Below are 14670 nucleotides of genomic sequence, written 5' to 3'. Positions count from 1 at the left end.
TCTTCTTGTCTTGTTCCTTTTCTTACAGTTCTTTTAAACCTGATCTCTGATTCTCATTTTTCCCTGCATCTCTTGGATAATATTTTGGGCACAGTTCTTTCAGTCACTTTAGAAAACAATTTTTATTATGGTCAATGTGCATACCGTGTTTCCCCGAAAATAAGACATCCTCCGAAAATAAGACCTAGCGCGTGGAAAGATAAGACATCCCCTGAAAATAAGACCTAGTGCAACTTTGGGAGAAAAAATTAATATAAGACACTGTCTTATTTTCGGGGAAACAGTAACATAAAATTGACTGTCTTTTCTCAGTGTGCAGTTTAGAAGTCTTAAGCATATTCACATTGTATACAGCCAATTTCTCATCTTGCAAAACTGAAACTCCGTAAGCATTAACCACCTGCCCTCTGCCAGCCCATCATTCAACTTCCTGTTCCTAGGACTCTGACTACTCTAGATGCATCACATAAGTGGAATGATATGGTCTTATCTTTTTTGGTGACTGGCTTATTCACTTAGCACAGTGTCTTCAAGGTTCATCCACGTAGCACATGACAGGATTTCCTTCCTTTTTAAGGCTGAATGACCTGCCCTTGTGTGTATATGCCACACTTGGTTTATCCATTCATCTGTCCATGGACACTTAGGTTGCTTGCTCCTCTTGGCTTTTGACTAGTGCTGCTAGGATCATGGGTGTGCAGGTATTCCCTTGAGATGTTGCTTTCAGTACTTTTGGATAAATGCCCAGAAATGGAATTGCCGGATTCTATGGTAGTTCTATTTTTAATTTTTTAAAAGAACCACCTACTATTTTCCATACCAGCTGTACCATTTTACATTCCCACCAACAGGGCACAGAATTCTAATTTTTCACATCCTCGCCAACACTTGTTATTTTCTGTTGTTGTTTTTTACAGTAGCCATCCTAATGGGTGTGAGGTAATATGCTCATTGGTTGTTGTGGTTTTGCTTTGCTTTTCCCTAGTAATTAGTGATGTTGAACATCTTTTCATATGCTTGTTGGTCACTTGTATGTCTTCTTAAGAGAAATGTCTATTCAAGTCCTTTGTTCACTTTTAATTGGGGGTATTTTGTTGTTGTTGTTCTGTTGTTGTTGTTAAGCGGTTGGAGTTCTTCCTATAGTTTGTCACTTTTTGAAAAGAAAAGTCCCCTAGGCACTTTCAGTAATAACAGTCTCATGTTAGTAATTAATATATCCCCTCCAGTGTCCTAAACCCCAAACACTATTTCAAATTAAAGTGTCTCCCTTCCTAGAGGAGTTAAGTGGCTTTCCTAAATCACAAAAGGTCAAACCCAGGTCTGCTCAGTTCCAGAGCCCAACCTCAGCTCCACCATCCGTGAAGTGTGTTTACCCCCAGTGGCATGGGCAAGAGAGTCCATGGAAGAGAAACATAGAAGGGCACTGGGCAAAATTATGGTTCCCACTGGGTTCCTCAGAGCCCTGCTGCCCTCAGCAGCCCCCGGGGCAGAGCAGTGCCCTCTTTTCCTCTTTCATACTTCGGGGTTCCACATAGGATATTGTTAGTAAGGGGAAAAGGTTTTTGCAAAAATTTTGAAAAGCGATAAATAAAAGAACGCTGAATCAAATAACTCCCTGGGTCCCTTGTAGGTCTGAGGTTTATGACACTGGAATTTTATTTTCTACTTGGAAGAGAAAGGCTCTTGTTCCTGTTGATCAAAGATGTGACTTTCCTACCCAGTGGAGTCACTCAGGCATGAACACGGAGTTTGCATTAGGAAGGGACAGTTGAATATTCAGTGGGCTGATTAATATGTCACAAGTTTTAGGGGCTGAGGTTAATTTCACTGAGAGCTGGCTTTTGTCTTTACTAATTCTGATCACAGTTCAAAGGTGTGTGTTGCAGGGGAGGGATTCCCACACCACCAAGCAATTCTCAGGCATTGGTGTGTTACAATTCAACTCAAGATGGTGTCCAGTTCTACAGGTTAAGGGCTTAGTCCCATAAGGCTGTACCTTCAGATCCAGGTGCTTCTCACTGGTTAAAATCGGAGGTTCCCAGGAGCCCCCTCCTTGGGTTTGATTGATATTCTAGAGTGGCTCATGGAACTCAGAGAAACATTTGTCTTACTAGATCATTGATTTGTTATAAGAGGATATAACTCAGGAAGAGATGCTTACAAGGATACAAGGTATGGGGAAAGGGTGTAGAGGTCCCATGCTCTCTGGGTGGCCAACCTCCCAGCACTAACACCAAGTCACCAGCCCAGCAGCTCTCCAAACCCTGACCTTTGGGGGTTTATGGAGACTTCATTACACAGGCATGAATGTTTATATTTTTGGCCATTGATTCAACCTCCAGGCTTCCCCCCTTCCCAGGAGGTTGGGGGGTGAGATTGCAGGTTCCAATCCTCTGATCACTCAGTTGGTTCACCCAGCAACCAGCCCTCTGCCCCCGATCCTTAAGTGTGGTCCCAGTGTAGCCTCATTCACAGAACGAGAGACCCCTTTACGCTCTCATCACTTAGGAGCTCAGTGCCAGAAACAGGACGAAGACCAAATATGTATTTCTTATTAGAAATCACAATATCAGTCTTGTGTTTTTTTTTCCTCCACAGAAAAGCCAGTGCTTCAGAGCAGACACTCTTTAGATGGCTCCAAGCTGGCGGAGAAAGCGGAAACCGCGCAGCCACTGTGGATAACGTTAGCCCTGCAAAAGCAGAAAGGGTTTCGGGAGCAGCAAGCTACTCGAGAGGAGAGGAAGCAGGCGAGGGAGGCCAAACAGGCAGAAAAGCTCTCCAAGGACAACGTGAGTAGCCTGGTCTTCAGGGTTTGTTTCTTTTGTTTGGTCTTCAGTTTTAACCTTACCTTTTTGAGCTTGGCTCTCTTTTATGGTTGCAAGGATTTAAAAAAGGAAAAGGGCCGAAACTGGTTTGGCTCAGTGGATAGAGCATCGGTCTGTGGACTGAAAGGTCCCAGGTTCGATTCCGGTCAAGGGCAGGTACCTTGGTTGCGGGCACATCCCCGGTAGGGGGTGTGCAGGAGGCAGCTGATTGATGATTCTCTCTCATTGATGTTTCTTAACTCTCTGTCCCTCTCTCTTCCTCTCTGTAAAAAATCAATAAAAAATATTTTTTTTAAAAAAAGGAAAAGAAAGCCCAGCCAGTGTGGCTCAGTGGTTGAATGTCCACCTATGAACCAAGAGGTCACGGACACATGCCAGGGTTTCAGGCTCGATCCCCAAAGGGGCAGCTGATTCTCATCATTGATGTTTCTATCTCTCAACTCTCAATTCCTCTCTGAAATCAATTAAAAAAAAAAAAAAAAGCTAACTGGGAATGGTGTAGAATATCTAGAAAAAGTAGAACAATAAACAAATTAACCACCATTAGACAGGATAGCATTTTCAGTCAGAAATTTTATTCAGTTCCTTTATGCTATTAAGGTAACTTGATTTGGCAGAATTCACAATGTAACTAGTAGCAACGATCCATGCACATGACAGTTATGTGAGAAATATGAGAATGATTATATTGGAGAAATATGAGAATGATTGTATTGGGAGGAAATCAGTCTTTCTCTTGACCCTGCTTTTATAGCTAACTTGACGGGACATTTGTACGAAGCTGCTTCATGGTCGGGGCCAGGGTTGAAGACACGTTGCTCCCAAGTGCACTCCAGCTGCTTTTTTGGGGGGGGGAGGGAGGGAGCGGGGGGGTGGTGGTTGCTGACCAGCAGAACCCCCAGGCCCTGTCCTGTGAGTCTGCATGTACTTAGGTTGAAAACATACTTTTCCTGGCTTTCTCTGCCCGCCCAGGTCAGTGTCAGTCCACAGCCAGGAAGCAGCAGTGCCAGCAGAGCTGGATCCCTGCCCAAGTCCACGGCTCAGCCAGAAGAGAAGAAGCCGGAGACAGCAGGGTCCAGGCTTGAGCGCAGAGAGCAGCTGAAAAAAGCCAACACCCTCCCCACATCGGTGACAGGTAGCGAGAGCAGGACCGTTTCTGTTTAACCTCAGTTACAGGTTTTTCTGCTTAGAGCACGCTGTATTTCCTTGGGTGTAGTAACAGCACTGGCTGTTTTACCACCACTCTCATAACCTCTGACACCGATCTTTATCACCAGCCCATCTGATAAAGATCACCAGAAACTCACTCACTGTCAGTGGTGTGACGGTCGGTGTTTGCTTAGCAATCAGGGAGCAGGAATCCTCTGATTTGTAGTGTTTGCCATTTACTGTGGTGTAAATATTCCCACCATGGCCAGTTTCCACCCATCAATGTGGTCTGATAAATTTCTGAAGTTAACGAGGTGTGATAGCGCCATCTCTAATGCCCCACTGCCTGTAGTCCAACAAAACCAGGTTTATTAACTTGCTGTAGTAAGGACCTCTAAACAAAGGAAGAGATACGATCCTAGTAGGATTTGGGGAAAAGGATGAAGTTTAGGTAAAATTTAAGTGGAGCAGTTTTGATGGGCTTATAGCAAAGCGAGGGTGTGGGGTATACATGAAGGGGTTGGCATCAAGCCTGAGTTAAAAAGTGGACTCAGGGCCCTGTTTTCCTGGCACTACGAAGTTCAAATAAATGTGTGAAAGTTGTATCTGGAGCTGTTCCTGGGATGGAAACAGAAGCTGTGTCTGAGTCAGGGACCCAGGTGGCTGAGATGCCCCAAAGTGGGAAGGTCCTTTTCACCAATGCGATTTCAAAGGGCAAGTGTCTGTTCGGCTCGGAGTCCTGGATGTTAATTAACAACAGCAGTGTCTATACATTCATGACACACAAAAGGTACCCACACATTTTTTAAAAATCCTTTATTCTAATAAAAGGTAAAATGGTTCATAATGGTTCCAACTATGTGCTTATTACCGATCGCCCGGAGGAGGGATGGAACTAAACCAGTTTCCTCCAGGGCAAGCAGGACGTGTGGTGCACCCTGGGCAGCCGCTCCCAGGAGGCCATCCAGCCTCCTGACCCAGGACTTTTGTACGCCTCGGTCACCTGCGTGCTGAGTTCTGGAAATGTAGAGGTCTCGCCATTAAAGCTTTATTTACTATTCGGTGAGGCGAAAACAATTTTTTTGAAAACCACTTTGGAGCACTGGACAGTTTTTCAAGAACTTCTCCATGGGTATTATTTCACTAGCCTCTTATGCCCAGGAACTAAGGGCTCTACACGTTATATGGGTGTGTCAGAGAGAATTAGTTCAAAATAAAGTGAGAACTCCAAAGTCAGAGATGACACCTCTCTCCGCCCTGATTTCTTGGAAGCTCCAAAGGGTCAGTGCAGTTCAGGTGGCTCTGGTTAAGGCAGCTAGCTTTGTTCTGAAGCACTATATTTGTCTTTCCCACCAGTAGCTCCTGAGTTCTGCTAAAGGTGGGAACCCTCACCTTAAGAAGCCTGTATGATGTGGTAAGAAAACGATATGAGGCAAAGGGATTGCTAGACAAGACTGAGAGTCCTAAGCGCTGGCAGGATCTGTGGGCCTGAGGGGGAAGGAACCCCAGGCGTGCCTGGTGGAGGCGGGCCCTTTTGACCTTGATAAATTCAAACTGCTCGTTTGATCGTTTTCTTCGTGACATTGATTGGCTGCATGACTAGAATCACAAAATTTACCTTTTATTTTTTTATCATCATGCAGACCTAGCTTCTGTGCACAGAAAAAAAAAAAATGCTTCTAGAAATTACCTGAAATCAGAACTGACTGCACTGTGATCGCTATAATGTTGCACGTTAACAGTTGCAATCACAACGCTTGCTTTCTCTGATTCTCAACGAAGATGCGCAGTGTCGCTGAGTTTTCCTTTCTGAATCCCATTGTATGGTACAGCAAAGTGTGGCTCTGACTCACGCCTTTCTCCTTTTCCTTCAAAACGCGCCCAGTGGAGATCTCTGACTCGCCTCCCCCCGCGCCACTGGTGAAAGAAGTCACCAAGAGGTTTTCCACCCCCGACGCTGCTCCCGTCTCCACAGAACCAGCCTGGCTGGCCTTGGCCAAAAGGAAAGCCAAGGCCTGGAGCGACTGCCCACAGATCATTAAGTAAAGAGTGACTCTTCTCCATTCCTACTCCCGGTTACCGGCTCCTCTCTTGTCCTTTTTATTTATTTATTTTTTATATGAGGTAAGGAAACCCAGCTAGGGAAGGGAAGCATGTTTTATAGGCTCTAAAATAACGCTTAGAAACTGAACCGGTGGTTTTCCTTTTAAGAGTGTATTTGCACAACCCTAGGTCCTGGTGCCTTGGGCTCCTCCTAGTTCTAAAGAGAAAGTTCTGTCCGAGGGACCACAGGAAGCAAGATCTCCTGACTGTGAACTCCTCAGGAGCCTGCCACCCCATTCCACAGCCCTTCCGCACACGGACACCCGCACACCACTGAACACGTACTTTTGCCAATCTTTACAATGGTTTTTTGACTCTGTGCACCAGTTACTTTTATCCAAAACTTTTACCCTGCCACATGTAAGGATTTCTACCTTTTTCTACAGCAATGGTGAAAGGACCACAGGGGGAGAGAGATCAGAACCCTCATTCTCCCAAGTGCAGCCAGTAACTGAACTGCAAGTCACAGTCTGGCTCCCAAGTCTGTGCCCATCAATTTTCCCCGACCTGACCTAACACAGAAAGGGAATCCATCCACGCCGCCTCCACACCGATCCACAGGCCCATTACACCGGGACTCTCCTTCGGGACATGTTTGACATTTGGCTCCTAGGGAACATTTTTATTTAACGTGGTAAGAAAAGGAAACTACAACTTCTCTTTCTGTCTGAGACTCCCCACCTAGTGCAGTTGTTGTTAAGATGTCCAGGCTCCATCAGGCCTACTGGGAGGACAGGCTAGAAACGTAGATTCTGGCAAAACTCTTCAGATGAATTCTGAGATATCCAAGGTTGAGAACCTTGGGATACGTTGCTTCTACTGTAATCTGGATTTTAAAATTCTGAGAGGGAGACTCATTGCACCCAAAGAAGCAAAGTGAGAGGGGAGAGATAATCAAGCCATCCCCCCCTCCCTCCGCTGATTCGTTAGCAGGAAGAAGGTTTGGAGCCTTGTCCTACGAGCTCCCGTGGGAAGTTTCCTTCTTTACCGTAACTGACCAACTCATATTCGGAGTCAAATAGTCAACAGCATTTACCATTCAGAGCATTCACCTTGCTACCTTTAAAAAACATTTCAGAGTTTTAAGTGGCCTTGTTATTATACACATGTGATACAAAGAAGGGACCTGGCTATTCACAATTTCACTAAATTTGCTTTACATGAAACATAGACATACAGCAAACCCACACATTGCTGCTGCTGATTTGACATTTCAAGGTGTTGGCACATCCCCATTTTCTTACCTCCTGACTCCCAAGTATAAGAACAAGGAAAATTACATCCTTTTTTCCTCTCCTTCAAAAAATCGCATTTTATTATTATGCATCATTTTCCTTTATGCTCACTCAACAGGCAGTGTGCTATTATTCTGTGCTGTTATTCTACCATTTACCTTAAAGAAAGGATGACTGGCAGTTATTTACCACATAGAAGGCATTTTCTTTCTGGAGACGATGGCTCGGCCTTATGGTAGCAGCTGGCATGTATGGTCATAAGGATAGCTGTACTCTTGCAAGTAGGATTTAATATTATATATATACTAGTATACTGGACCTGCAGACTGTTAAGAATCAATGGAACTTTAATTTTTGTATTGCTATGGGAAGCAACATTCCACTGCACATTTTCCAGCTGTTTATTTCTAAATCAAATTCGTAGACATTTGTTAGTTTCAATGACTTCCTCATTAATACAATACTTTTTAATCCTTTTTTTCACCTGAGTTCTGGAATTTTAGTGCTACAGTAATTCTTCTGAATTGACCTTTTCTATCATCTTATCAGTTTTGGATTGTCACAATAATGGCAGAGAGCAAACGAAGAAATCAGATTAACAAAGAATGGTAGATGAGTGCACTCTGTACAGGCTCACGTACCATAAAGCCCATGCAAAATAGGAGAAATACCTCAGTTAAAAAGTTTCCTTCAAAATATTTAAGAGAGTATACTGAGGAAAGCAATGTCACAGCATTTACTTCCAACAACTTCTAAAGGCTATATGTTTAATATTTCATGTAAAAATTACTCCAAATTTGCACTAAATACCAATGAAGTGTTATTTTGTTTTAATTGTGTTGCAGACTTTCAATAAACTATGGGGGAAATTCTGTAAAAACATAAAAAATTCAAGACTTTTTTAAAAATCCTATTGCAATGTTAAATATACAGGTGGTCTTTTATTTGTTTTTAATTAAAACAAACACACACTTCCCTTGGCAAGGTTATAGATTAACCTCTGTTCATAGATATATATATATATAACTAGAGTTTTTTTGTTTACTTTTTAAATTTTTAAAGTGCAATTGTTTCTTATACATTAATTACTATTAAATTATCATTTTAGCCAGTTATCAGCAAATTGTAGTATGTATTGTCTCTTCTTGTGACGTTTAGTTTAATTGCTTATTTTAAAGCAGAAATATTAGAGTTACAAGTGTCTTGCAATATTTTTACCAACAATAAAATTAAGTAGAGGCTTAACCATGAAAATACCTTAGTGTGATTTTAATATTATTTTTAGATTTTGGTTGTATAAAGGTTTAATGTAAAATGTCCATTATTGAAGGAAAAGGATCTTTCAATAAAAAAATATCCACAAGATCTGTAGCATCAACAGAATTTCCTTTTCAAGTTTATGTTTTTACTAATTTCAAGCAAGCTCATATTTACATAGCTTTTGTTGCAAAAGAAATACTTCAAGGCATTTTATATGGTATCTGTTATATTTTTTACTAGGTGTTTTTGGAGAAAACTAATGAATAGGATCAAATAAAATGTTTATCTTAATCCTCAGTTGGAATCAAATGGTCTGTGTCTCAGACAATATGGTCTGACAGCCTCCTTACTCAGAGCGTGGCTGATGGGACAGCGGCATGTTTCAAAGCTGAAGGCACGTGAAAAACACAGCATAGGGCTCCAGGCCAGAGCTACTGATCCACATGGCTGGACTAAGTCGAAGTGAGAGGTATGAGTGAGGTATTTGCCTTGGTGCAAAAAAAAACTCAAGATAAATACTGCTTTGGAGGCAAGTCAAAGATGGTGTAAGAGGTTGCAGGATTGGTGAGTGCCACTGTTTACATTTCCCCTGCACCAGGATAGCGGGCAGGAGTCCTATCCAGGTTCTCTGGCTGACCAGCAGGGCGGTGTTCACATGTCCCCAGCACCCTTCCAGCAGGATCAGGAGGGTGCCATAGCCCCCACACATGAGGCCCGTACATCTGCAGATTAATACTTAAATTCTAAAAAAGAACCACATGGGCACTCTCTCTCTCTCTCTCTCCCCCAAGAGCGGGTGCTCAAATCTTATCACATGTACTCCCCTAAGCTCCAAGGGCCCTTCGCTTGCCCCATAACTTATTTCCTTAGTCCATTTCTTCTACAGCTCACTTTTACTACCTCTATAACTTTTCCTTTCTTTTTAAAAAAATATATTTTATTGATTTTTTACAGAGAGGAAGAAAGAGGGATAGTCAGAAATATCGATGAGAAAGAATCATCAATCAGCTGCCTCTTGCACATCCCCCACTGGGGATGTGCCTGCAATCAAGGTACATGCCCTTGACAGGAATCGAACCTGGGACCTTTCAGTCCGCAGGCCTACGCTCTATCCACTGAGCCAAACCAGTTTAGGCTACCTCTATAACTTTCTAAATAAACTTCCTCATAATTTTTTTTTTAAATGTGATACATACACACAATGGACTACTACTCAGCCATAAAAAAGATGAAATACTGCCATTTGACCTAATGTAGATGAATCTTGAGAGAATCATGCTACCCTGTTTCCCCAAAAATAAGACAGTGTCTTATATTGATTTTTGCTCCCAAAGATGCGCTAGGTGTTATTTTCAAGGGATGTCTTATTTTTCCATGTGCTAGGTCTTATTTCGGGGAAACACGGTAAGTGAAATAAATCAGATGGAAAAAGACAAAAATTGTATGATTTCACTTGTATGGAGGATATAAAACCAAAAGCAATAAATGAACAAACTCACAGATACAGACAACAGAATGGTGGTTACCAAAGTGGAAGGAAGTGAGGGGAAAGATGAAGAGGGTAAAGGTGGTCAAATATATGGTGACAGAAGGAGACTAGACTTCAGGTGGTGAGCTCGCAATAGGGTATGCAGATGTCATAAAGTTGTACCCCTGAAATTTATATAAGGTTATTAACCAATGCTATCCCAATTTTATTTAAAAAATTTAAAATAATAAGGAACCTAATTTGATGAATAACTCCTACCTTTAAAAATCATGTTATGAATCTCAGTATAAATGAGTGAATGGTATATTACCTCACAGATTAAGTTTTTAAGCCAGTAAGTATATTCTGATCTTGTTTTCCAGAGGTCTTCTATTAAAAAAAATAAAATACCTGTAGTATATTTTAGAAAGTGCTATAAATATATTGATGTTTTGTTTTATAACTCCTTTTAAAGTATTGTTCTCCTCCACGAAATAAAATATGGTTATTCTCCAATAAAGTGTAATAGACAAGTTTCTTAAACAAAATATAATCTTTATCATAAAATAAGACCATCCACATGCTTTATAATGGTAAATATTTTCAAAGTCTCAGATATATTCTAATAAAGACTACCTGATTATTTTTTATTGCTACCCAATAAGCCTAGACAATAAACATAATTATTTCTACATCCAATAATAAGCATTGATTCCCAAACCACAGGAGAAGAGAATACCTCTCCAGGAAGTTCATATTTACTTTGCAATTGTCCACTCTTAGATTCCAAGATCCATAGTTTCCCATCAGTAGATGCTGCTGCCAGCAACATTTCATTGCTATACTTGTTACGGAAAGCAAACGGTGTTGAATATACCCTTGAGGTAGTTTCAAATTTCCATTGGAGATGACCTTTCATAGTACAACAGTAGATAAAGCAATCATGGGAACCAAAAAATATTTCTTGCTCTGATGTGGAAGGACATGGGGATGAAAAGATGGGTTCACTGGTAGAGAATTGCCAAACCTGAAGGGTTATAATAGCAGAAATAATTAATTCATCTCATTTCAACAATTCTGTATATTAAATCTTTATGAAATTCTTAATTAAAATGTAAGAGACGGAGGCTATTGAATGATTACTACACACAGAAAAAAATGGCTTTTTCTGAAAAGTGGAACCCTTAGATTTGACCTCTGTCCCAGTGGTAAAATCTAGCACAAAATATCAAATTATCCTTATTACATGAGTCATTACTATGTATAATATGAAATAAAATTAATTTGAACTCCACTCAAAAGTTATTACTAGTATGTTCTAAGACACTGATTTAAAAAAAAAATACTGCAATGAGTTTTCAATGTATCTTATCAAAAACTGTGTGATATTATTTAGTCTCCTAATGTAGGGAGAAGGAAGAAGTGGACTGAAAAGAGTTCATGTTCAATAATTAAAGCTTTAAACAAGAGGCTATGAAACATGTGTCTGACTTGTAGATATCTACCGTATTTTCCGGCGTATAAGACGACTTTTGAACCGAAAAAAAGTCAACCAAAAATCGGGGGCAAAAGACCAAAATTGCACAAAAATTACCTGCAGATCTTGACGGCAAAGTAAGTCTTTTCTTTGAAGTGGGGGGTAGTCTTATACAGCAAATATAGGCCTAAACCTATGTTTTAACTGTAAAATTATGGGGTCGTCTTATACGCCAGAAAATACGGGTACTATTATTTCAAAGCTACTAAAACCTGTTGGCCAATATCTATATTATATATAACAGCCTAAGAGACTGAATGACTGGTCGCTATGACATGCACTGACCACCAGGGGGCAGATGCTCATCGCAGGAGCTACCCCCTGGTGCTCAGTGCACTCCCACAGCCAACCTCCTGCACTGGTCAACGTCCCGCAGCCTCTCCCCCTAACAGGCCAACTTCCCACAGCCCCAATTGGTCCGATCACTGGCCAGGCTTAGGGACCCCACCCACACAAATTTGTGTCCTGGGCCTCTAGTTTTGAAGAAAAGGCATGAGTCTAAGATAGTGTTTACAAATGCACAGTTAACAGAATCATAATAAAAAAAGAATGGGCATATTAATGAAATCCTATATAATAAAAGCCCAGCAACCGAAATGGCAGAACTACCAGAGACCAGAACTACTGGCCTCTCACCCCAGCTGGCCCCACCCTCCAGTAGGGACCCCCACCCCAATCAGGGGCGTGGCCAGCCTGCAAACCACCCGTGCGTCCAGCTGGCGCTGTCCCCCAACAGGGACTCCCACCCAGATCTGGGGCTCCCATCAGGACAGGTCAGCTGACCCTCACCCGTGCACCAGGCTTCTATCCTATATAATAAAAGGGTAATATGCAAATTGATACTAATGGCAGAACAACCACTGGACCAGATACTATGAGGCGCACTGACCACCTCTCAGTCTCTTTCCCCAGCTAGCAAGCTCTGATCGCCTGATGGCAAACGGGGAACCGGGATTGGGTGGTAGGGGACGCAGGCAGTGCCAAGACAAGGTCCCCACCCCGCCGGTTGCCCCACATACTGAGGGCGACCCGTGGTGGGGGCAGGGCCCGCAAGCAGGCAAGAACAGCCCATCTCTCAGGCCCTTCCCCCGCAGCTGGGGAAGAAGGCCCTGATTGCAAATCAGGCCTAGGCACCAGCCTCTAGCATGATTTATAATCTCAGTTCTGTGCCTGACTTGGACAAAGTCACTTTAACCTTTCTAAGGTTCATCTAAATAAATGAGAATAACAGCAATTGCCTCTTCTCACTTCTTAGGAATATATTCAAACCACTTTGTAAATAAAAACATTATGTGAACAAAATAAAAAACTAAAAAGTGATTACAGCCGAAACTGGTTTGGCTCAGTGGTAGAGCGTCAGTCTGCAGACTGAAAGGTCCCAGGTTCAATTCAGGTCAAGGGCATGTACCTTGGTTGCGGGCACATCCCCAGTGGGGTATGTGCAGGAGGCGGCTGGTCGATGTTTCTCTCTCATCAATGTTTCTGGCTCTCTATCTCTCTCTCCCTTCCTCTCTGTAAAAAATCAATAAAATATATTAAAAAAAATAAAAATAAAAAGTGATTGTAACACAGAGCAAAAGAATCTGCTAGGCAAGGAGGGGTGAGTGAAGAGCACACAGAATCAACCCTAGCCATCAAAGGGCTCACTCATGTTGGAGCTAATGCCCTCTCAAACCCACAAAGCAACCCCCCAAATCAAAACCACAGCTGCAGTTGTGCCAAAATGATAGTCACTTGCAGGTACTTAAAGGAGTGGAGATACTGCTCCCAACAAAAGATCTAATATAACCCAGAAGGAGCCCACCCTGCTAGTCATGAAGCTGAATATGGGATCCCCATACAAGGCAACATGGGCTATACAAGGGATTTTGGTTTTCATAGAAAAAGCAGGGACTTCTTAAATTTCCGTAACCTCAATAGAAGTTATAATAAAATTGGTTTCAAGCTGTAAATTTTTAAAAACTAGAAGGAGGGGAATAGCACAAGTATAACAACGTTTGAATAGAATCTTTGAAATCTATTGCACCAATTCACAAATTACCGTATTTTCCGGTGTATAAGACGACCCCCTAATTTTACAGTTAAAACATAGATTTAGGCCTATATTCGCTGTATAAGACTACCCCCCCACTTCCGAGGCAACACCAGTTCTTTTTTTAATTAAATTTTTAATGAATGACCCCCGATTTTTGGTTGACTTTTTTTCGTTTCAAAAGTCGTCTTATACGCTGGAAAATACGTAAGAAATGTATAACCTGGCCAGAGTGGTTCCGTTGGTTGAGTGTCGTCCTGTGCACATACCTGGGTGTGGGTGATCCCCAGGTCTGGCACATATGGTAAGGCAACCAATTAATGTTTCCCTCTCACAAGGATCTCTCTCTTATTCTCTAGCATGTCCTCAGGCGAGGAACCCATGGTCTGACAAAACAGAACTAGTTTTTTAACATGAATTGAATAATGACATTTAACATTTTACTTCAGTTGTCACCAACTACTATTCCTTTGAGAAAGATACATAAAATAGAACCAGAAAAATTTACCTGTTCTCCAAAGTGAGTAAAGCAAAGTAAATTCCCATCTACACAGCCAATGCAAACATACTGCAGGCAACACCTTGGAGAAGAGAAGAGTGGTTTTCCACAGTCATGTTTCCATACTGTATTTCCAGTGGCCTGTCGTGGGCAAAAAGCAGTTCATAGCATTTTAATCTTTCTAATCAATTGCCTTTCTAGAAGGCAAAGCTATACAACATCAGAAAATGCTATAATGACATGCTGATATAATCGAGGCTAATACACATTTACACAGCTATAAAATCAATCAGTGCTATCTATGAGAGCTGAGATAAAAACTTGCACTAAAGCCAGGAAAGAAATAACTAGCACATATCTATCCTTAGGACATCCTAACTTCTAGTGTGAATGAGAAAATTCCGTCAATTTAAAAAATAAAAGACATGCATAGATCTTAATTTCTGTCAGCTTTCCAGACTTCAGTCAGTCATTCTTAATGAGTTCTGGTTTAGTGATATCTGGGCTTTGGCTAACCAAAACTACCTCCAGTTTTCATAATTCAGAATAAAAATAAAGAATA

At 41.7% G+C, this 14670-nt stretch overlaps 2 protein-coding genes across 13 annotated transcripts in view; one reads left to right on the top strand and one right to left on the bottom strand.

The window, feature by feature from the left end:
- The window catches only part of CRACD (capping protein inhibiting regulator of actin dynamics), a 169699-nt gene extending 161264 nt beyond the window's left edge, over positions 1-8435 (top strand). For all 4 annotated transcript variants that reach the window (XM_084899141.1, XM_084899142.1, XM_084899140.1 and 1 more), the window contains 3 exons: positions 2599-2789; positions 3798-3960; positions 5860-8435. In XM_084899141.1, the coding sequence (XP_084755267.1) occupies positions 2599-2789; positions 3798-3960; positions 5860-6020 (515 nt within the window). In that variant the 3' untranslated portion in view covers positions 6021-8435. The remainder of the gene's footprint in view (positions 1-2598; positions 2790-3797; positions 3961-5859) is intronic.
- The window catches only part of AASDH (aminoadipate-semialdehyde dehydrogenase), a 27250-nt gene continuing 20945 nt past the window's right edge, over positions 8366-14670 (bottom strand). For all 9 annotated transcript variants that reach the window (XR_014796350.1, XR_014796351.1, XR_014796352.1 and 6 more), the window contains 2 exons: positions 14118-14249; positions 8366-11067 (listed from right to left, as the gene is read on the bottom strand). Coding sequence is in view for 6 of the 9 variants with exons in the window: in XM_084899206.1 (XP_084755332.1) it covers positions 10681-11067; positions 14118-14249 (519 nt within the window). In the remaining 3 variants the exon portion in view is untranslated. The remainder of the gene's footprint in view (positions 11068-14117; positions 14250-14670) is intronic.

Source organism: Pipistrellus hanaki, assembly GCF_964339955.1.
Source record: "Pipistrellus hanaki genome assembly, chromosome: 1".
NCBI lineage: Eukaryota > Metazoa > Chordata > Mammalia > Chiroptera > Vespertilionidae > Pipistrellus > Pipistrellus hanaki.
Note: the sequence above shows the minus strand (reverse complement) of the source record. Positions and strands in the feature narration are given on the sequence as shown.